The 24,214-nt window shown below is 36.6% G+C and overlaps 1 protein-coding gene across 1 annotated transcript in view; it reads left to right on the top strand.

Annotated features, from left to right (window-relative positions):
• The window catches only part of LOC121383074 (negative elongation factor A-like), a 28,774-nt gene extending 9,205 nt beyond the window's left edge, over positions 1 to 19,569 (top strand). Inside the window, exons 4-11 of the mRNA XM_041512848.1 lie at positions 767 to 853; positions 3,370 to 3,518; positions 3,910 to 3,973; positions 12,114 to 12,238; positions 13,826 to 13,937; positions 14,367 to 14,683; positions 15,519 to 15,618; positions 18,851 to 19,569. Coding sequence (XP_041368782.1) covers positions 767 to 853; positions 3,370 to 3,518; positions 3,910 to 3,973; positions 12,114 to 12,238; positions 13,826 to 13,937; positions 14,367 to 14,683; positions 15,519 to 15,618; positions 18,851 to 19,029 — 1,133 coding nt within the window. The 3' untranslated portion in view covers positions 19,030 to 19,569. The remainder of the gene's footprint in view (positions 1 to 766; positions 854 to 3,369; positions 3,519 to 3,909; positions 3,974 to 12,113; positions 12,239 to 13,825; positions 13,938 to 14,366; positions 14,684 to 15,518; positions 15,619 to 18,850) is intronic.
• Positions 19,570 to 24,214: the final 4,645 nt, after the last annotated feature.

Below are 24,214 nucleotides of genomic sequence, written 5' to 3' on the forward strand. Positions count from 1 at the left end.
CAAAATGGCACAGGCAGGTTCATCAGAAATAATTGTATCACAATCCGAAGTACCGGTACATCATTTTTGTTTAGAACATACTTTTTGGGACAGTAAAATTTATAAAGAAGGTGGGAAATAATGACTATCAATTTTTTTAACGCAATTTTAAACAACATTACTTTTTAAAATATTGCAAATTTTGTAAAACTCAGGAAAATAATGTCCTTTTGTAAATAAATATTATTTTATGTATTTATCAAAAATGTTTACATAAAAATATGTTAGTAAAGATATAAACTTGTAGACCTACCCCATCAACATTTTTTTGTCCAAAATTAATCCAAGCGAATTCCTCGAAATAAGTCAATATAAGTTTGAAATACTGCTTCACAAATGTAAACTCCAATCATATCCATATTTTTTGCAACAAAATGCAGACTACAAGACATAAATTTGTCATTTCCTTCACTCTTATGTCAGTGATGTCATGTCAAGAGAAAGAATAATATATTATGTCATACTTTTACTTATTACAAGCATTTTCATTGAATATCATATCATTAGGTTTTTAAGATTTGTGGGATTTTTAAAATAAAAACAATAACATTTCTTACAGATACTCTTACTAGATGTAGTGTTAGAATAGGAATATCAACATCGTGATGTTATCCCCTAAATACAATGTATATCATCATATTGTGTGAACAGTTTGTCAACATTTTAAGTACTGTTCTTTGCAATTCAATTCTTTACTAATTTGGGGGATTTGTCTTTTATTTTTCAGCTTCTGATGTGGCTGCAAACAAGAAAAACCAACCAAATGCAGGGCCAATCAAAATGAGGAGTTTTGCCAAAAAAATGGATGATGAAAGTTTGTATAAATTTTGCTTTCTCTATTTTTCTAAGTTGCTCATTTTGCCTGTCTGTTTTGTAATTAATTTAAGGATTGTCTGTTATTTCTGTTACATTCATTGGGTTATGAACAAAAAAACAAGCATGCACAAACTATGTGAATCAGCAAAGCCATTTTTACTATGTTTATTTTTCTGAGGATGCTATTGTATATTAGGATATGGTGGATACTTTCTAGGCTAACAAATAACTTTAAAGTAGGCTTGACAGTTCAGTGTAATACCTTTGTAAAAAGAAAATTAATAGACCTTCATCACCAATAGAATTTAGTCAGGACCACATGGAGAGGTAAAATACATGATAAAAATGTGCTAAACAATCATTGTTATCTATATATTATTGGTATTCTAATATTAGGACTAGGCCACTATGAAGACCAAGTTTATTCACACCCGCAAGTATATATACGCTTAAAAAAAAGAAACTTGACATTGATTTTCAGAGTTTAATAAAAAAACAAACACCTGGAAGACATGATACAAGCAACCAAAGATCAAGATGCCATGGGAAGGGGATTACTCTGTACATGTTCGAAACAGTATCTCTGGCAATCCACTGGAAACATGTGCACTGGCATGTGTGTGATATAGGGATGGGCACAATGTCAGTATCGGTTATGACCACCACAAGCCCTGATAACAGCTTGACAACGACGACCTATGGAATCAATCAAACGTTGCACAACACGTTGTGGAATGGTCTGCCACACATGCTGCAGTGCCATAAAAAGTTGCGGAAGTGTCTGGGGTGGTGGATTCCTCTGGCACACACGCTGATCCAGTGCATCCCATAGATGTTCTATTGGCTTTAAATCATAGATGTTCTATTGGCTTTAAATCCGGTGAACAGGCAGGCCAAGGTAATGTCTGGATGTTGTGGTGCTGCAGAAACTCCTGACTAACACATGCAACATGTGGTCTGGCATTGTCATGCTGAAACATGTGCAGAACGACGTGATGCTGCAGGATCTCGTCTCGGTAGCTGATGCCCGTCAGTGCACCTGCCACATGCACAAGAGCTGTTCTACCACCAAAATGGATTCCTGCCCACACCATAACACTGCCACCACCAAAATGGTTGACTTGTTGCATGCAATTTAGAACATAACATTCCCCTCGACATCTATAGACATCTGTGTGCGTCCATCAGCACGTGACGGGAGAAAATGAGACTCATCTGAGAACAAAACAGTCCTCCATCTGGCACGTGTCCATCTCACCCTCTGCTGGCACCACTGCAGATGCTCCGCTAAGTGACATGGGTCAAAACGTTACGTTTGCACTGGTCTTCTAGGGGAAATTCCTGCCTCCCTCAGCCGATTACGAACTGTCTGGTCAGAAATTCTGTGTTGCTGTTGTGGTTCGATTTTGAAGATGATGCACACGGATGTATCGATCTTGAGTGGCAGTGGTTACTCTGGGATGACCGGACCTTGACCTGTCATTAACACTTTGAGTGGTGTTGTATCATGCCCATAAAGCAGAGATGGTTTGTCTGGAGATGCCAAAGTGCCTTGCCACAGCTTGTTGAGTTACCCCTCTTTGCATTCTCCCGATGGCATTATTGCGTTGAGCTGACGTCAATGTTGGCATTATTGCGTTGAGCTGACGTCAATGTTGGCATTATTGCGTTGAGCTGACGTCAATGTTGGCATTATTGCGTTACCTACAGTGTCGTTATGCGGTCTGTTTGAATCACTGCCAGGGCTTCTAGAATTGTTTACAAATCCACTAGCCGTGGGATCAGTGATTAAAAAAAATTACTAGCCACAATTAAATATTCACTAGCCCTACTTTATTTTAGTTAATACAATTTTACTAAATAATAGTAATAATCAGATATGTTGCCTAAAGAGGCTTAAAAACACTAACATTGGAGGTTGGGGTGAGGTCAGGATATTCATATTTACAAAATAGACTTAACTGCAACGTTTGACAATTTTGTTTTTCACTAGCCGTCAGGCATGTCAATAGTAGTTATTTACTAGCCCAACATTGAATATCACTAGCCATGGGAGTGGGGGCTACCATAGTCTAGAATCCCTGCACTGCTGATGTGGCCTTTTATGCCCCACCAACATGCAAAGTTACAGAACTTCATGATTCACGTGCTTCTCTGAGGGTTGCGCTTTTGCGTTTGAGTACAAACATTGACTATGGCTACGTTTATGCAAATCAAACATGTTTTCTAGTGTTCTTGGATCACCATTCGCTCACTTACTTGTCTTTATGATGTCTTTGATTCTGTAAAAATAATCCGATAGCATTATGTTTACCAATGTCAAGTTTCTGTTTTTGAAGAGTATAAAGTATGTGTGTGTGTGTGTGTGTGTGTGTGTGTATGTGTGTGTGTGTGTGTGTATATATATATATATATATATATATATATATATATATATATATATATTGCAGTTCTTTGCTTTGTGTAATTATTTTCAATACTTAATTGATTCTTTTTTGCCTTTTTAAATTGCAGCTCCAATGAAATTCCTTTCTAATCGCAGTCCTTCAAGTAGTCCAGGATTCCGTTCACCCAGTACTTCTTTAGGGCGTTTGGGAGGGACTCCCCTGTCAGGAACACCACTGCGGTCAAATCTAGCCAGGAAAGATGGTGGCAAGATCAAAGTAAATTTTAACATTATAGTAATAATGCAAATAGACTGCAGATAGTTTATTTTTATTTTTTAATACACGTGATATTTTGTATAAGCTAATAAAGCTAGTTTGTTTAATTTCTATTAGGAATAGATGAGTAAAATTCTAATTATTAGCCATTTATTGTCTTGTTTTTAGAGTTTGTATGCATCCTTAAATTCCTTGAATTTTGGATAGCTGTTTTCCTGTGACTTTGGTTTCGCACATGAGGGCCACACCACAGAATAATAGGGCTTTGCTGTTGCGTGGGGTGTCGCTGGTGCAAATTGTGTGCATTGTCATCAGCCTTAACAACATTAGAAATGTATGCATGCAGTGATGGTACTGATGTGTTTTCTAGCATACTTTTGTTCATTTTTAGTTTTTGGATATTACTGAACAGCCGGTTGGTTCAAAGGAAGCTAAGAGACGAAGAAAAGTGGCAGGTGAGATAGGCTTTGTACTGGAAAACTGAATGCAATTGCACTGAAGTTGTTTTCTGTCCACAAAACTTATTTATCATCTGTTATGAAGAATTGCCATTTTTTTGGTGGTTTTGTTTATTTTGGGGTAGTGGTCTTTAAGTATGTAAAACCAGATGATTTAGTGGGTGTCTGGTGATGGATTTTTTAATCCTAATTGCAAAGAAGAAGATAAAATATATTTCCTTTTTGAGTGTAGTATTAGCAGATCTTAGACGGAATTACCTTCCCAAATATTGCCACACTAGACCAAATATTACCAATATCAGCTGTCTTTTTTTATAGTACAGATCAGGAAGTCATAACATGTTTAGCTCAATACATAAGGAAAACGTTTGACCATAGAAAAGAAATCCTGTCTTTCTGAACAAAAATTTATTCTGAATATACATGTCGCTGTATTACATTGTTACACATTCTGTATACTTGACACAGTGTACTATATGTTATGTATACTTAAAGAGTATAATTGTGTTGTATTACACAACAAAATGCTTAAAAAATAATGTATGAGGTTGGTAACCAAGCAAACTACATTGTAAATGTTAATATTCTGATCAGATATGGAGTTCACACATAAAAAGCAACATATAAGTATGTGTATGAGTTCATATATATGTACGTGTATATGCATGTATAAAGTCTCAACGTTGAAAAGCTATATTGTAAGAACTAAAGTATAGGTGTATGTCAATACAATTATGCACTATCACTTGAATGTTGCATTTTATAATAGTTTACATGAACAAATTTCAAACAATATAATACTTGTGTAAAAGGATAGAAATATTATAGCCGATAGCACAATATATCTCGTCCACATTACGCATATGTATACATACATGTAGTACATGCTTGTGGTTACTACCCTGATAACATGGATCAGGGTTTCACATGATGCAGGAATCCTGCGTATTTGACGCAATATTTACCTAAAATACTCCTAAATAAAATCTGTGTGCATCATGGTTGACGCAAAATATTTCCGATGTCAATCGATTTTACAGGCTGGGCGAGACGTGGCCCAGTGGTAAAGCGATCGCTTGATGTGGGGTCGATCATTTAGCTATTTCTCGTTCCAGCCAGTGCTCCACAACTGGTGTACCAAAAGTCATGGTATGTGCTATCCTGTCTATGGGATGGTGCGTATAAAAGATCCCTTGCTGCCAATCAAAAAGAGTAGCCCATGAAGTGGCGACAGTGGGTTTTCTCCTTCAATATCTGTGTGGTCCTTAACCATATGTCTGACACCATATAACCGTAAATAAAATGTGTTGAGTGCATCTTTAAATAAAACATTTCCTTACTTCGATTTTACATTAAACTTCTTTTTTTTTTTAAATACATAAAAACCCAGTGACTATGAAGTTCAAAACGAAAATAGCCGAGTGGTTTAACTGGTTCTGAACCTTATCAATACGTTTAACGTAACTTAAGTGTAAAAACCAGTGGCTTTGTCTAAATTTAGATCATCGGGACAATGTCGAATGCACAAACTGTCTACGAATGTCAACCGTGAGTTTTCAGTTCGCTCTTTATGTATAGGTTTTTGTTTGTTGTTTTTTCTCCCCGCTGTCAATTGCTTTTACATTAAAAAAATACGTTTTTAAAAACCTAATGACTACAAAGTTTCAGAATAAATATAGTCAAGCAGTTTAACTGGTTCCCAACCATATCAGTATGTTTAACATAACATAAGTGTAAACAAATGTGGCTGATGTAGTGTGCCAGTCCCAACTTCGAGTTTTTTGTTCAGTCTATATACAGTCATCTCCACTTATTTGCACATCGGTTTATAGCATAATTCGGTTAATCGACTATTTTCACCCAACACGGAACCATTTGCCCGTATAACACTACAAAACATCCGGTTAATTGCACAGACTACAGGCTATATATCGGTTATTTGCACATATAAATAACGTAGTTTTGTTTTTTTGTGCTAAATTAATGTCACAAATAACTGAGAAAGTCTATCAAACTTTGGCAAAAAAACTCAAATAAATCACCGATTAATCTGTTTTGTTTGAGCTCACTGTGTGGCAAGCCGACTGTAATCGCCGTTTACAGAGTCGACGTGTATGCAAATGAGATGGTGTGCACGTTACTACTGGTGAATCACAATACCCGACTACAAGATTTAAGAATGACATAAATAAGTTGAATAAACCTAAGACCTAATGTTTTGTTTGCAATATATTGCTGTTAATCAGAGGCCATCTCAATAACAGGTAACTCTCCGACTATTATTTTTAGAAGTACCGCCTGTGCGCTTGTACGCATGCGCACTCAACTATTGAGGCCCTATTCGATTGACGTGTTCAGGGCAATCATTGTTCTGTGTCAATTACGTTATGTTGAGAAGCCTTGTTAGTAATTAAAAGATTACAGATCAATCGTCCTAGGCGGTTATGTTTTTAATAAACGTGACCGAGAAAGGGTTGTTGTTCACTTATTCATTAGATGCAGTGTACGCTATATCTGTTAAACGCAAAAGAAACGATTTATCACTTGCTTCCCAGAAAATATAGCGGAAAAAAAAAAGACTGGTGGGGGAGGTCGTCAAAAAACAAACATAAAGACCGTTATTTATGGATCGTCCCTAAGTTTCTGCTATATTGTTAGACACCAATCAGTAGGACCGCACCATGAAGGTCAGTCAATTGTGTTAGACCGGACATGCATGCAATGCAGACTGCTGCAACTGATAACGATTCACTAGCCGAGCTTAACTTTAATTGCTTAACAATAGCAAAGTCATTATTTGGGGATCACAAATAATACCAAAGCTTGCCATAACTTTTGGGAGGGAAAGAACACCATACCAGCAAATTCATACAAGTTCACGTAATTCTATGGTAAGGCGCATTCGGTCAATCAACAGCCCGGTAATTCCGGAAACTGACGTCATTTTGTAAACACGTGCACCGATGAAATGTGAACTTTTTGATGGTTCTGTTGTTTCAAGTTTATCTCATTAACTACATGGCTAATACACTTTGTGTACACTAGTGGATGGTCAGTGTTTTTTTGTTAATGCACAAAGTTTGTGTTTTTAGAAAACGACGCCCAGTGACGGACGTTGTTGGGTTGTTTTTTTAAAAATGATTTCTGGTCTGGCAGATTAAAACAAAAACGTCATGCTAATTATATATATATATCGATCGATATATTTTTTTACATTTATATATATCCAACTGCATGTGACGTGTTAACTGTAATAGTTCCGGTATGAAGTACCGCATTATGCTAGACTGTCTCCCATGCCACTTTGTAGTTGGATGGCTGTTACAAAGTGAAAGTCGGTACTCTATCGGTTAATCGACTAACCCGGTTAATTGCACAAAATCGAGCAGCACCGAGGGTATGCAAATAAGCGGGTTTGACTGTATCTAGTTTTTTGTTTTGTTTTTATTATTGTTCTTTATTGTTTTTAATATATGAAGATGGTTGAGCACATCTCGTTATACGAGTTAGTCATAATTATTCTTTTTCTTGATCCAGTAGCAGCAGCGATGGTTTGTGTGTGTGTGTCTGTGTGTGTCTGTCTGTGTCTGTGAGTGTGAGTGTGTGTGTGTGTGTGTGTGTGTGTGTGTGCCACCTTATGCCATTGTTATTGCGCAGATGAAGCTGTGTTAGAAAACAGGTTAGCATGTAGCAGTGGGTGACTAAAAGCCAAATGGTATGTTAAAAGAAAAAACCCACTAAATTATTTACAAGAAGAAAAACAATGGATATACATGTTTAGGGCCTATGTATGATACAGATAGAATAATGGATAAAATATATTACTGTAATCTAAACAAGACAGTTATTCAGTTAATTATGTGATTTAAGAAATATATCATAGATGACTCCCATTTTTGAATAAAATAAAATAAAACCCTGTGAGTCATGATGATTTCCATTTTCCAGATGCTACGTGCAACCCTGATGGATTATTCATATTAATCAACCCGTATACGGTTGCATTGTTTTTATAAATTTTCACGAAGTTTACCTGTCATATATTTTTGATATCTCTTAATTATTGGTATATTGAAATGAACTTATACACACATTCTGTAATGGACTGGCTACTTTATTTCAATATTTTAAAATAAATTATTTTATTTATGTTGCCATGTTATTTGATAATATTTAATAAGAAAAATAATTTGAAATTAAGTTCTTGTAATATAAGAGTATATTTTTTATTTATTAACTATATACTATATTTATGATTTGAATGGGGTTTTCTTTACAGGAAACACCTTTATTTCATCAGTACCAACAGTTTTGTTTCATCATAATTTTCGGCATTAACTACAGTTTTAAAAGTGTTACTATTGCTACATTTTTTGTTAATTGTTCTTCAAATTACACACATCTACGAATATTAAATGTCTTTTATATTATTATAATGTTTATCATTTTAAAAATCTGTTACCATGGTAACCACTGCAAATTGTGTAACTGCCAAAAAAGTGAAATTGAAGCAGGTTTACTTTTACCAAAATCATTGAATAGTGTTATTATAATCCTCTGTTAAACAGACCCTTAAACAACAAGAATGCATCTGATTAATATTACGGTCATGAGGTCAACGGTCATGTACATAGATAATAATGGAAAAAAAAAATCTCAAGGGTCAAGGTCATATTTTGCTCTGTCACTACCAAACTATTTAACAAACCAGCGAGGGAGGGCACAGAGCCACGCCCCCTCAATTAAAACATTTGTTTTAACTATTAAATTTTATAAAATCATACATACATACATACATTTTATATATATATATATATAGTGTGGTTGCCCCCTCCCTAATATGGGTTCTCCCCCCCAAATGTAACAAACTGACCTCAATTGTCTGCTGCATGACCTTAGTGCTTAGATAGCCACATATATAGTCATTTGGGTCATTAAGTCAAAGATCAAAGTAGGATTGAAAATTAGCCGTCGCCCATGGCGACCTTTATTGGCTATGGGGGTGACTATGAATTTGACAAAGATTGTCCATTGGGCGACCATTAATTTTAGGGTCTGGCTAGTATGGAACCTGTTGAAAAAGAAAGGCACTGATACTGAATTAAATAATACAAAACACACTGCGTCTGTGCTGGCGCCAACTACAGATCTGGCAACAGACAACATTGTAGAACATGTTCTATATTTTGACAGAGCCAAACTGACCAGACTGCGATTTTGAACCAGGACTTTAAAGTCGTTGGCTTATTGGAATGGACTGAATATGCCATAATTATATTGTAGACCTAATTTTTGACATTATTCAATGTTATGGTAAAAATTTATCATATTTAATTAGCTTATATTATTCTGGAGCAAAATAAAAATTTATCTTGTTGTTTTACCTCACAATAATAATGGAATTTTCCATTACTACTGGTACAGGGATTATTAAAAAAAAAACAAAAAAAAACCCAGTTAATTGGCATGTAACTTCATAATGAATAAAGATAAAATTCATATTAAAGGAAAATATTAATTTATTAAATTGTAAACCCATATGATCTAAAAATCTAAAATAACTTTGTTTTTTTTATAAACATTCAGTGTAAATACAATTTTTTAAATTGATGGAACATCCAAGGTAATCTGAACGACTAAACCGTAATACGTGATCAGGGCCGTATCTCTGTACAATGCAGAGTTGAATGGGTATTTGACAAAATAGTGGATGAATCCATGAATCTTTATCTAGTGCCTCGTGTATAGGTGGACAGCAACTCCTGAGGAAATCCTTTAATAGCGAGTTCATCCCTTGTGCATCACCAGAGGACTGCCAATCCCAGACTAGTTCACTAAAAGGTGCAGTTCTATCGAGACAATGCAAGTGAAGCTGCATACCTTGGCTGTTCTAGCATTTTTCTTTACACCTGTATTAAAAATGAGATTTAATCTGTATAATTTAATGGTAACTTGTAAAGAAACTTTTTTATTTATACTGAATTTATTATTTTTTAAAAATGTTATTTGGGTTTGTATGGGTTTAAAACTTAATAATATGTTTTTTATATGAATTTTACCTGTATTCATTATGAAGTTACATGCCATTTCATCGGTTTCCTTTTGACGTAAACAGACTGTATGACGTCATTACGAAGATACATGCCAATTCATCGGTTTCCTTTTGACGTAAACAGAAACATGAAGACTGTATTCATTACCTGTATTCATTATGAAGTTACATGCCAATTCATCGGTTTCCTTTTGACGTAAACAGACTGTATTCATTATGAAGATACATGCCAATTCATCGGTTTCCTTTTGACGTAAACAGACTGTATTCATTATGAAGATACATGCCAATTCATCGGTTTCCTTTTGACGTTAACAGACTGTATTCATTATGAAGTTACATGCCAATTCATCGGTTTCCTTTTGACGTAAACAGACTTTATTCAGACTGTATACAGCGAGCACATGGTTATATTATTCAACAAAGAACATTCTAGTTTTGATTTTGGTTGTGCAGTGAAATTGGAGGTCTAGTTAAAATTGAGAAGGGTCAGTAAGATTTTTGTTCAACTGGCCCTGCTGGCAATCATGGTATTCATGTTAATTTTCAACCCTGTCGAAGTTACCTACATAAAAACAAAAAAATTAAAGTAGGTTTTTTTACAAATCATTCAACAGATATCACTATCAGGTGCTAAATGATTTTAAGTCATCAGTAAAACATTTACATTAGATTTCTAGGTATTGCTGTTCAAATAATTTGAGAACAAACACCACAAAATCCTCATGTAAAGAGTAGTTATCGAATGACTTTTATGGTCACAGTCAGATATCAAGGTCACTGTATATAATTTTTTTAAAGAAGGTTTCTAAGTGATTTTACTGCAATCCATTTGACAGCTTCATCTAAAACCTGTAACATGAGGATGAACAGGCTTCACACTTAAGATTTTTAGGTGCAGGTCACTGCGAAAGAAATTTAACAACCGCATACTTGATACCACATGTCTGCAAAATTCAAGAGGACTGGGCATTTGTAAAGAAAGTCTGTATGAAAAAATCCCCTTAAAACCCACTTCACCAGTGGAGGAACATGGGGATTACCAGGGACGTAGGCTGGGGCTGCAACCCCCCCCCCCCCCACACACACACACACCCCAATTTGTTTTTTATAGTGCATATTAGGCTTGTTTGTACTAAGAAGTAAATTATTATGTAGATCAAACTCTACAGATACAACACCAACTTTCTGAGCTCTGTATAATAATAAATTCTATAAATTGAACCTAATAAAATATTATAATACATTTACATTGGGTTGCCCTTATATTGTAGCATATGCATTACGTTAAAGTTGAATGGTTGTTTGTTGATCTTTGAGAGGTGGGACGATGCCCTGTGGTAAAGCACTCGGTTTGGGATCCATCCCCGTGGGTGCACCCATTGGTCTATTTCTCGTTCCAGCCAGTGCATCACGACTGGTATATCGAAAGCAGTGGTATGTGCTATCCTGTCTGTGAGATGGTGCATATAAAAGATCCCTTGCTACTAATGAAAAAATATAGCAGGTTTACTCTAACACTATATGTCAGAATTACCAAATGTTTGACATCCAATAGCCGATTATTAATATATCAATGTGCTCTAGTGGTGTCGTTAAAAAAAAAAATGTTGATCTTTGTGGCCAGTCAACAATGCCTAATGCAAAATCTTGCACTTTTAATAGCCAGCTCTCTCATGTAACGTTTTGTTCCTGTGAGACCACCCTCGCAATAAAATATAGAATATCAGATTTCTACGTTTTGAATGTGGTTATTTGGTGAGGTTTATATATCAGTGTAACAGGCAAGCTTCAGCTAGCCTATTACACTAATATCTAAACGTAGTAACCTGATATTTTTATCTTATCTTATCTTATCTTAAGACGAAGATATAGTTTGTCTGATAAATGTTTTTTCTAATTTTGTACATCGAAAACTGTTCTATGTGTTTGTTAGATTTCATGTGTCTGTTTAATTACAAAAGTTTTGATCATTTAGTATGAGTTGAAATGAAAAACTTTGAAATTTATACTTATTTTATATTGTCATTATTTGTTTCCTTGAATTGTTTTGTGTACATTAGTGAATATTTTTTGGTGTTTTAGAAATGGAAGCAATTGAACAGCACAAGAAAGAAAAGGAGGCAGCCATTGCAGCTGGTTTGACATCCCCAGCTAACCCTTCCTATACTCCAGACTATGCTGCTGGTCTCCTAGCCCCAGCAACACCAGTACGTTGATCACTTCAATCTGCTTACAATGTAGAATATCACTTTATCTTAGTGTTGGCAATCCACTGCAGTACGTTGATCAGTTCACCCTGCTTTCAATGTATGTCACTTTATCTTAGTGTTGGCAATCAATTGCAGTATTTTGATCAGTTCCTTTTTGTACTTGTAAAAACAAACCCAAACCCCAGTATATCTGTATCATTTCCATATACCAATGATACTTTTATTTTAATTTTATTTTTTTTCTAATCAATCATAAGATTTGCAGAGCCCGACTGATCAGGTTTCAGTTATAATTGATCACTGAACATTACTAGTCTATGTAGTAGTAATGAAGGGCTGCCTGTCGACTGATACCACCAGGTTTCAGTTATAATTGATCACTGAACATTACTAGTCAATGTACAAATGTAGTAGTAATGAAGGGCTGCCTGTCGACTGATACCACCAGGTTTCAGTTATAATTGATCACTGAACATTACTAGTCTATGTACAAATGTAGTAGTAATGAAGGGCTGCCTGTCGACTGATACCACCAGGTTTCAGTTATAATTGATCACTGAACATTACTAGTCTATGTACAGATGTAGTAGTAATGAAGGGCTGCCTGTCGACTGATGCCATCGGGTTTCAGTTATAATTGATCACTGAACATTACTAGTCTATGTACAGATGTAGTAGTAATGAAGGGCTGCCTGTCGACTGATACCACCAGGTTTCAGTTATAATTGATCACTGAACATTACTAGTCTATGTAGTAGTAATGAAGGGCTGCCTGTCGACTGATACCACCAGGTTTCAGTTATAATTGATCACTGAACATTACTAGTCTATGTACAAATGTAGTAGTAATGAAGGGCTGCCTGTCGACTGATACCACCAGGTTTCAGTTATAATTGATCACTGAACATTACTAGTCTATGTAGTAGTAATGAAGGGCTGCCTGTCGACTGATACCACCAGGTTTCAGTTATAATTGATCACTGAACATTACTAGTCTATGTAGTAGTAATGAAGGGCTGCCTGTCGACTGATACCATCAATTAAAGTAGTCGAAATTTTAATATCAACATATTATTTCACAGTAGAGCTTACATGTCTACATGTGTCTGGTTATAGTTTTTGTAAACTTTGAGTTAAAATTTTATAAAAGTAGTCTATCATTTCTCTAGTCAGACAATTTTAAGAGTAGAATAACTTACATATTTGCATTAGAAAACAAATGATGTAATTGTGAATGGATACAAAAACTGCTTATGGTATGGCTATCAGTATCATATGTCTTCCTTTTAGGAATGATTATCAGTTATTTTATTTGGGTTTTTTGTTTGGTTGGTTGGGTTTTTTTGGGGGGGTTACCATAGTGGTTATAATTGAGGTTATATTAATCAGTTCTAAAGTGTTGCAATAGTAATTAAAGTATGAGTAATTAAAATACAGGTTGATCTGATGGAATATTATTCCATGAAAAACACCAATCCACTCTCCCACCGTTGCTACATTGTAGCAAGAAATGAGTTATATACACTTCCAGTTTCCTAATTAATGAAAAAACTTAACTTTTATGCTTATGTTTTTGCTTGATAGAAAATGCCCACACCTGTTATGGTAACCAGTGGTTCCTCATTACTAACGCCATCACCTGCATATGTGCCTGTGTCTAGCAACAGACTCACAACAGCAACCAAAGTCTCACAAGGTTTGTTAACATCTCAACATTGAAAAAATAACATCTGTTATATCTGTCAAACTTAAACAGTTGAGGAACTGATGTTAACCTAGTATATTATTTTAGCTTACCAGGCTAGTAGTAAATTATGATTTCAATAATTTAAAAATTATAATAATTTGTTCATAAAACATCATTTATATTTCTGTCTATTGATGTGTAAACAAAATATTCTCATATCTACATGTATGACTCTGTTGTCGAGGCTAAATTCAACAAGGATGAGATAATAGTTATTCAAGTCATTGTTTTGTTTACATATTGTTTACCAGTACAGCCTGTTTATCAATTATCTTGCTTGTCACTTACTTCAAGGGATGAATATTGTCAAAGTTTGGAAAATATTGAGAATTTTGTGTTTTTGAAAACAACACTTTCCTTCTTTCAACTTTTTCACAGCAACCGTTCTTTCTTCTTCTACAACACAACAAGCACGGCAGAATTTGCAAGAGCAGTTACAACAGCAGCTTGGCCAATCTCAAATTAGAACTCAAATGACAATTGGCCAATTAGGCAGCCAATCACAGGCCACTTTGCTGCAGTCGCAACAAATAACTCCTCAGCAAGCTCCAGCAACCAGACCTCCGGTGATGATAGTTCAACCACAGGTTCGGCAACCAGCACAGCAGTCCTTGCTTCAACAGCCGCAGCCAGCACAGTTAGTGCAGCAGCCAAATCAACTCAGTGCTCCACCCAAGAAGGGACTATCACTCACAGTAAGCCAGAATACATTAAAAATGTGTGATTCATAGGATTGAAAGAGCATTTATATATCAAGACTTTGTTTTTCTCTACAATTTTACTTAAATTGCAGACCCTTGTTTCAGCCTGTGAAAATAGACAATAAGTTTGATTAAACTACAAACCTGTAACACATTTGGATAAAGTTACAATAAAGTTAAGAGTCTATGTCATTGAAACAGTGAAATCTTTAAAAATAGACTAGAACTTGTCTCAATAACAGTTATTACTCAGTTGCACATGCATTTTTAAATATATGCAAAATGTATTTCGTGGTATTAGAAACACCAGGATGACCAAAAACACTGGATGTATGGAAATGGATAACCCCAAACTGCTCTTATAGTGAAAAATATGCGGTACTGTGTAAAAACTAGGGTCTGTCACTTTAATGCCCTTAGCTTTAACTAGGGAAAACTCAGCCTAAATTCAGATAAAATTGTCAATTATCAGTTCATCTTTGAAATCTTCCAAATAATTAAATGTTGAAAATGTGTTAGTGTTTTATGTATTTTCTCAAATGAATTGAGCAGATGCATTAATTTACATGTGTTACAAATGGCTATTCAAAAGTGTGTTATGTTTTAATAATGCCAGCAATATTTAGTTAATATTTGTCAGCTTAACTGACATGTAAGAGAACTTGTTTACAAATTTTATAAATTTCATTGTCCTCTATAAATATTGTACAATTCATGAAAAATTTAAGAATATGAAATTGATAAACATTTTAGCATGAAATGTTATTGACATGTTATACTGCATAAACCAAACCCTGTATATTAAGATTCTTATGTTTACGTTTGCCAGAGAGAGCAGATGATGGAGGCGCAGGAGATGTTCAAATCTTCAAACAAAGTTACCCGTCCAGAAAAAGCCCTTATCCTTGGTTTCATGGCAGGATCAAGAGGTAGAGTACTGTGTTTCTCTGTACTTGCAAGAAACTATAAAACAGTCTGTCCATGATCTTTTAAAAATACACCATTAAATAATTATATATTAACCTTTTGACTATTGGATTAATTTTTGACAAAAACCTTGTTTACAAATTTATTACTTTTACTCACATAACATTTAATTTTATAAATACTTAAAATAATGTTCATATGTGAATCGGTAAGTATTATTTTGTGGGTTTTCAAATTTTTATAATATTTTATATCAGTTGATGATTAAAATTAGGCAAACAATTTATAAACTCGCGTTTACTTAGTTACTTAAGTGCATTTGTGGTCAGATGTCCTGTATTTATGTCCATTATTCCCAATAACAGTTTTTCTGGCACACCGTTCCACTATTCTTTTTGAACTCAAAATGTCCAGGTATTTCTCACACAAAAACAAAAAACTGAAACGGCTGTTATGAAGATTAATCTCGATCAGTGTTCTGTTATTATTTCTGGTCAGGGCCGTGTCCAAAATGGCGGGAAATATGAATGAGTGAATATATTGTATAAAGTATACAGTGTGTCAGCTTGTGTGGCGTTGGGCAAAATATCTCACCTGCAGTAGTCATAAGGTTAAAAAAATCTATCCAGTAGCTTTTAAAATACACCAATAAATAATTATATATTAAAAAATATGTTCATTACCTTTTTAAAATATACAAATAAATAATTATATATTAAAAAATCTGTCCATTACCTTTTAAAAATGTACAAATAAATAATAATTTTTATATAATAAAAACATCTGTCCATTACCTTTTAAATATACACAAATAAATAATTGTATATTTAAAAATGTCCAATAGCTTTTAAATTTTTACCAGTAAATAATTGTATATTTATTGATGTATTTCTAAAAGGTAATGGACAATTTTTTTTATATACTTGTTATAACCAAAAATGTTTGTGGCAATTTTTGGTTTATGATTTATGCTTCAAAAATAGGTACATTAACGTGATCAAACTTGCTAGTTGGTTGCATATGATCTCTCACTTGTTTGTAATGAAAAGAATATTATTTGTTGTATCGCACGCCTCTATGTGTACTGCACATGCCAATGCTTTGTACTCATGGTGCAGATGTGCACGAAATATGGATGGATTGAAATCACACTTCTATGCAGTGAACGAACAGGAACCAAAAACAATAGGAAGAATTTTGCATATTAATATGGGTCACCATCCAGGCTTATCTGAAAAGCAATGTCACAAAGCAATGGGATGGCTTAATGCCGAAGTTGCACATGCATTGTGTTCTTGATGATACCATATCACATCTCTGTCAACGCGTAAATCAAACTGGGCAGGTGTGAGATCGACTATATTCGGGTAGACTTGATCCAGGGAAGATTAATGTTAGTGATGTCATCTCGAGGTCACAGGTTCACAAGTGTACCTCATTTAGCCCCGACTTTAACTGTCTCTATGCTGCTCGATTATGTGCATGTCACCCGGTCGTTGCTGCTTCCCTCACGGTGCGTCACATTCAGGAGATGGACACGAATTCACCAACAATTGCAATGGGATCAGACATTATTCACAGATGAATCAAGGTTTTGTGCTCAATTTACGAATGGTAGGTTTCATATATGGAGGAGAGGGGAAGAACGGTCTGGTGCAATGTGAAACATCATGGTCTGAACAGCATTCATGGTGCAAGAAAAACAGATCTCATTTTCATTCATGCTCAACATTATTGTGATGAGATGAAAACACCAGTTGTCATTCCATTACTGAAGCAGCATCGTGACTTTTTGTTTCAACAGGACAATGGGAGTATACATACTGCTAGACTCACTAATCTTTTTCAGAGGAACCACATACAGGTGTTAAAGTGGCCACCAGAGTCCTCTGACTTGTCCCCAATTGAACATGTATGGGGCCTACTGGGTTGTAGGGAACATGAAAATCATCTCCATATTCTGAATGTCTTTGGCCTCAAACTTGCTCTGGATCAGGAATAGAATACTATTAGAGTTCCTGAGATCAATGGTCTCATTAGAAGCATGAGACGACGACATACTGCTGTCATCAGTGCTGCTGGTGAACACACACATTATTGACACTCAACATTTTGGAAGATGTACCCCTCCGTTACGTCAGTTGACATTAAAGGAACAACATTGACATTGTGACAACCAGTTACTACTTGTCACATTCTATCAGGTTGTGTGTATTTCATGTTTTGTATGAAATTGCTAAATGTTTTTGGCACAGTATACAGTTTCATGCCATAAGTACACAGAAATACAGTTCTATTATTAAAGATAATTATATATGTATTTGTTTTATGGTAACATGTGAATAGACCTTTTGTCTGAAGTCTAGTGCTTACATGCATCTGGACATTACTAAAAGGTAAATGTAATGGACAGATTTTTCAATAGTTCAGCAGTGTATGTGTATTTTAATAGATGGGGAATATCCTCAAAACTCTCCATTTCTGAAATATAATGGGACTCTGCTATTATTTTTCACGAATAGAGAGTTTCGGCCATTCCCCTATATGTAATGGTCACTAGTAAGTAATCTTTCAAAGCCACTAGCATCAAACTCCATATTTCCATTTATCCTATAACTTATCCATGATATCCATTCATAAACCTATGTGATAATTTAGTTTATTAACCCAGTTAATAATGGTATGCAAATTTGCAAGGTCTGTAGGTAATGTATTGCTGTGGATGGGTCATTTCTTTACAAGCCAACAAGACCTGTATACCTGAGCGTAACGTTTTCAAAGATTTAGTTAAAATGCTTGACATCAAACTGATTTGTGCTAATCATGATGACGTCATATGACTTTAGTACTGTGATTTACTAAAAATTTAATTTAAATGTTATTTTAGAAGTGTTATAGGATAAATAGAATTCGCTTTTCGTGTTTTTTAATATGTAAAATATCAACCTCATCTAGTTTCTCGGCAGAGCCTTGACAAATACCGATTAACATAGACTTGGATGATATTTTCCATATTAAAAAATACTTGTGATGAATCCTCTATATATCACTTAGTCGTGAATTTTAAATAAGATAATACTAATAGCCTTACAACTTTCAATTCTTAAAAATAATGGAGAGTTATAAGATTAATTCCCTAAACTTAGTCATAAATCAGAAAAGATCTTTGACAATTGGGTAAGATTAATTGTTTGTATAATATTGGAAAAACAACTTTTTCTCTTTTTTTTGTAGATAATCCATGTCCACAACAGGGTGACATTTTGAATATCAAACTGAGTGAAGACCAGGAAGTGGTGTCAACTGCAGATGGTGTTTCTAAGCAAATGATTGCAGACACGTACTTCCAAATGAACTACTCCACCGGGGAGTGGAAACGCTTCAAGAAGTTCAGAGAGCTTGAGAAGACCTAGCTCATGTGTGTTCGGCCGTATCTGGTGGTTAGATACAGTGTGTACATCACTTTGTACAGTCTCCTAATATCTCAGTGAATGGCAGTGTTCAGTGTGCAGAAGAAAGCATTATATTAGTTCTACTGGGGAGAACAACAAGATGTTCCAACAGAAAGTTCAGTGTTGGATAGAGTTTACCATCTTTGTCATCTGTTAGGTTTTATGCAATATGGAACCAAGCTGGCCATGTACATTATATCCTCTAAGGGTTTGAGTTTAACACATAGAAGGATGCAGCAGTTTACCCATCAATGTTCACTGTTGGACAAATCAGCAATGACACACTGGTGTATTATTCAGTGGAAAATATGTGTCATCCCAAACTGCTTGTGCTAGCTGTAACTGTAGGACCAGTATGTATTGTGATACTATTAGTAATACTGGCCAGTCCATTGTTGGCACACTGCTATGGTTTGTCCGAGTGATATCTGTTATTATCTGCGCTACCATACCTTGTATATCAACAGGAAATATGTTGAATACAGCATTAGAAACATCTAACCATTCCAAATGGAGATAGTTTGTTTTAATGACAATATTTGAGTATTATACTATAATGGTAATAAGTAACAGCAGTCCTTCCCCTTCACCACTGTTCAATGCTGTTAACCATTATGGTTCTCGTCCATTTAATTTTGTCGACTGATTTTTTTTTACATTAACTAACGAGATATGCTGAGAATTGAGATTTGTGTGATGGCCACACACACTGATTTGAAACTTCAAGTTACATCCACTCGCATTTCCCTTAACTAAAATGTAAGTGTCACTTTGATGACTGATTCAAGTCCAAGCGATGGTCATTTCCCAATTAGTTCACTTGTAACATCGACACATACATGCGCACAAAACGATGATTCCATTGTTCATGTTACCTAGAGACTTTCACCTTTTCGTGACTGAGCTAGAATGACGTTATTGACTGAACCATTTTACGTGACATCAAACTAATAGTGGTGCACAGTGTGCTGTCATGTCTGTAACGTAATTAATCTGACATCAAACTAATAGTGGTGTGCTGTCATGTCCACAATGTAATTAATGTGACATCAAACTAATTGTGGTGTGCTGTCATGTCCACAACGTAATTAATGTGACATCAAACTAATTGTGGTGTGCTGTCATGTCCGCAACGTAATTAATGTGACATCAAACTAATTGTGGTGTGCTGTCATGTCCGCAACGTAATTAATGTGACATCAAACTAATTGTGGTGTGCTGTCATGTCTGTCATGTCCGCAACGTAATTAATGTGACATCAAACTAATAGTGGTGTGCTGTCATGTCCGCAACGTAATTAATGTGACATCAAACTAATTGTGGTGTGCTGTCATGTCCACAACGTAATTAATGTGACATCAAACTAATAGTGGTGTGCTGTCATGTCCGCAACGTAATTAATGTGACATCAAACTAATTGTGGTCTGCTGTCATGTCCACAACGTAATTAATGTGACATCAAACTAATAGTGGTGTGCTGTCATGTCCACAACATAATTAAATTAATGTCAAACCGTAACGTAATTAATGTGACATCAAACTAATTGTGGTCTGCTGTCGTGTCCACAACATAATTAATGTGACATCAAACTAATAGTGGTGTGCTGTCATGTCCACAACATAATTAAATTGATGGCCCACCTTCACGCTACAACAGGGTTAATACACATGACAGGTGAATAATTTTATAATTAACACAATGTTACAAGTCAACTTGGCCAATGTTGAGGATGATGTGTTGTGATATAAAGAATGGTTGTATGATTTTTATGTCATGTCATTTTATAAAAACTCCTGTCTGATTTGCTTAATTTCAATCTTCAAGTCTTACTACTATGGGTATAAAATAGTGCATGATTGCCATCCACATTTGCACTACATTTCTTTTGAAAAGGCGTCTGTCTTTGTTGGTCGTATTATGGTATGTCATCGTCCGTCCATAAACATTTACTGCTATGTCGACTGCTGCCAAAACCATTACTTGCCATCTATAGCGTGCACACACGCTTACCTCGGCACACATTTTCAGCGCAACCCATGCCATGGAATTTTCCCCTGACTTTCTATACCCACACTGACGGCTGCCAAAGCCATTAATCCAGTTAAAAGCATGACGTCGCTTAGAGGTTATCACATGGAAGGCTATTGTCTGGTTTTCATTATATTTAGACACACAATGAGAGAGGCTGTTTCCCAGATTCACCCTAAACAGCTGCAAAAGCTGGAACTGGTTTAACGTGCCCATATCCACTAAAGGTTTAGGCATGCTCATCCCGGACTTAACCTCTGACTTTGCCAGCAACTAATTCCAGGTCAGAAGGGGGTAGTGAGTTTGAGGTGGGCGGAATTTGGAAGAAAAATTAGTCCAAGCTGAGAAAGACATGTCTGGTCAAATATTTAGAGGCCAAACAAAAAATTGAAGAGTGCACATCCAAAATTTGAAGGTGATTTGAGCAATTTAGACACCCTGCCAAAAATAAAGGGCGTCAGACGAATTGCAAAAAAAAAAAAAAAAAAAAACTTTTGGATTGTTGGCAGCTACAGCGTCCTGGTGAACTCTTGGAACATGAAGTTAAGCAGGTATTCTTGTCACTTAATCAGGTGCTTCACCACAAACGTATGATTGCCCAAAGAGAATCTTCGTGGTCTTGTTGATGGTAGCGCCATCCATCGACTCAGCAGGTCCTGTCGGTAAACTCCCTTGCGGCAATGGGTCAGCAAGAATTCATTGATTCCGCGTGTTCGCGATGGTGGGATGAATCGCGTAACTGCCTCCACCGTAACTCTGTGGAAGTGGTTTGAAAAATCTCTGGTGAAGACCAGGAGAAATCTTCAACGTGTCCTTGGTGCCGGCAGTTGGGCTGGTGGTTTTGACACACACACGAACTGCCCCTGGCACGCGTGGCCTCTTCCTGGTAGTCCTCCTCCTTCCTTTCTTCTTAACTTCACCATACACAAGAGTCACAGTTGCCTGTGACCCAATGTAGGCGACGCGGTATTCATCTCCATACTATGAGATCATCGCCTCCAGAGGAGGAGATCGAGAGGGCAATTAATGAGTTGTTTCTCCAAGATCAAAGCTGGGGAGCACTGCAAAAGCCATTAACCAACCAACCAAAACTACTTGCGTGCCTATATCTACTGAAGGTTCAGGCATGTCCATCCCGATCGCTACCTCCGATATTAAGGGTGTTGGTAATTTTTGGCATGATTCCATCCGAGAACTGTTCAAACATGCCTGTCATGGGCACAACCTCTGACTTCGCCAGAGTTTTGTCCATGACCAGGGGTAATTTCGAGCAATGGCTCTAAGTTTTGTTTAGTATTGGCCAATTGATAAATAACAAAATGTGTGTGTATGTATATATATATGTGTGTGTGTGTGTGTATATGTATGTATGTATGTATGTATGTATGTATGTATGTATGTATGTATGTATGTATGTATGTATGTATGTATGTATGTATGTATATGTATGTATGTATATGTATATATATATATATATATATATATATATATATATATATATATATATATATATATATATATATACTCTTCAAAAGAAGAAACGCAAAACCACATTGTCGTAACATTTGGAGAATTGATTTAATTATTGAATGGTGAGTCCGATAATTACCAAATGTTGCAGGATTGTTCACAATTCACTCTACCCATTGTGAGTAAGTGATAGGACACACCACCAAGGTCAAGGTCATCTGGAGTCAATACCGGGTGTGGCCTCCGCGTGTGTTGACAACTGCCTGGCACCGCCTGCCCATTGAAGCAACCAGAGTACGGATGACGTCCCGGGGGATGGTGGCCCACTCGGCCTGCAAGGCTGCTGCCAGCTCGGGCAGGGTCTGGGGCTGTGGTTGTCGCTGTCGGAGGCGTCGGTCCAACTCGTCCCATAGATGCTCAATTGGGTTCAAATCCGGTGATATCGATGGCCAAGGAAGGACATTAATGTTGTTGTTCTGTAGGAAAGCCGTTGTGAGACGTGCTGTGTGAGGCCTGGTGTTGTCATGTTGGAACACTGCGTTGGCGTTGGCCATAACTGGAACGATGTGTGGCCGGAGGATCTGGTCAATGTAGCCCTGTGCATTCAGGTTGCCTTGCACGTGGACCAGGTCAGTTCTGCCAGTGTGTGAGATGGCTGCCCACACCATGACACTACCCCCGCCGAATCTGTCCACTTCCTGCACGCAGTTTGCCGCATAACGTTCACCACGACGCCTATACACGCGACATCTTCCATCATGACGTCGGAGCAGAAATCGGGACTCGTCACTGAACCACACCTGTCTCCATCGCAGTTGAGGCCATTGTCGATGAATCTGGCACCATTGCAGTCGGAGTCGACGGTGTTGTGGTGTTAAGATGACACCTCGAACTGGACGTCTGGCACGAATTCCTACCTCACCACGTAGGCGGTTCCGTACGGTCTGGTCGGATATCCTGCGCAAACCTGGTATTGCTGCGGCTGTGGAGGTGGCAGTAGTCAATCGTTCCCGAAGGTGGCGTACCCGGATGTAGCGGTCCTGCCCGGGGGTAGTGACCCGTGGTCGACCGGATCTAGGGAGGTCACGTGTTGATCCATGTTGCTGGTAACGGTCCCACAGTCTGGAGATGGTGCTTGGGGACACATGGAATGCCCTGGCAACGGCCGTTCTGGATTCGCCTGCGTCTAGTCGGCCGATGGCATTGTTTCTCTGCGGTTCACTGAGACGTGGCATGTCCTGGATTGTCAGCTGTCGGCCAGATACAGAGGCCAGGCAAGCGAACACCCTGCACTTTTATACTGTCGGTGTTCATGTTGCACGTGCAGACAACGCACGTGCAGTGGTGACATGGTTTGCACGTGGCTGCGTTTTTGCGAATATTAACATTTTGGAACTTTATTGTACAGTAGCTGCGTTTTATCGAATGTAACCGTGGGAATGTGTTTGGGACATGCAATGACCTTATATTCACAAAGCATGAACCGGTAGGAAACATAAAATCGGAGTTATAACCCATTTGTACCCTTTTGCGTTTCTTTTTTTGAAGAGTATATACACACACACACACACATATACATATATAAATATATATATATATATATATATATATATATATATATAAACTAAATAAATGGGGGGGGGGGGG

Source organism: Gigantopelta aegis, chromosome 10, assembly GCF_016097555.1.
Source record: "Gigantopelta aegis isolate Gae_Host chromosome 10, Gae_host_genome, whole genome shotgun sequence".
NCBI lineage: Eukaryota > Metazoa > Mollusca > Gastropoda > Neomphalida > Peltospiridae > Gigantopelta > Gigantopelta aegis.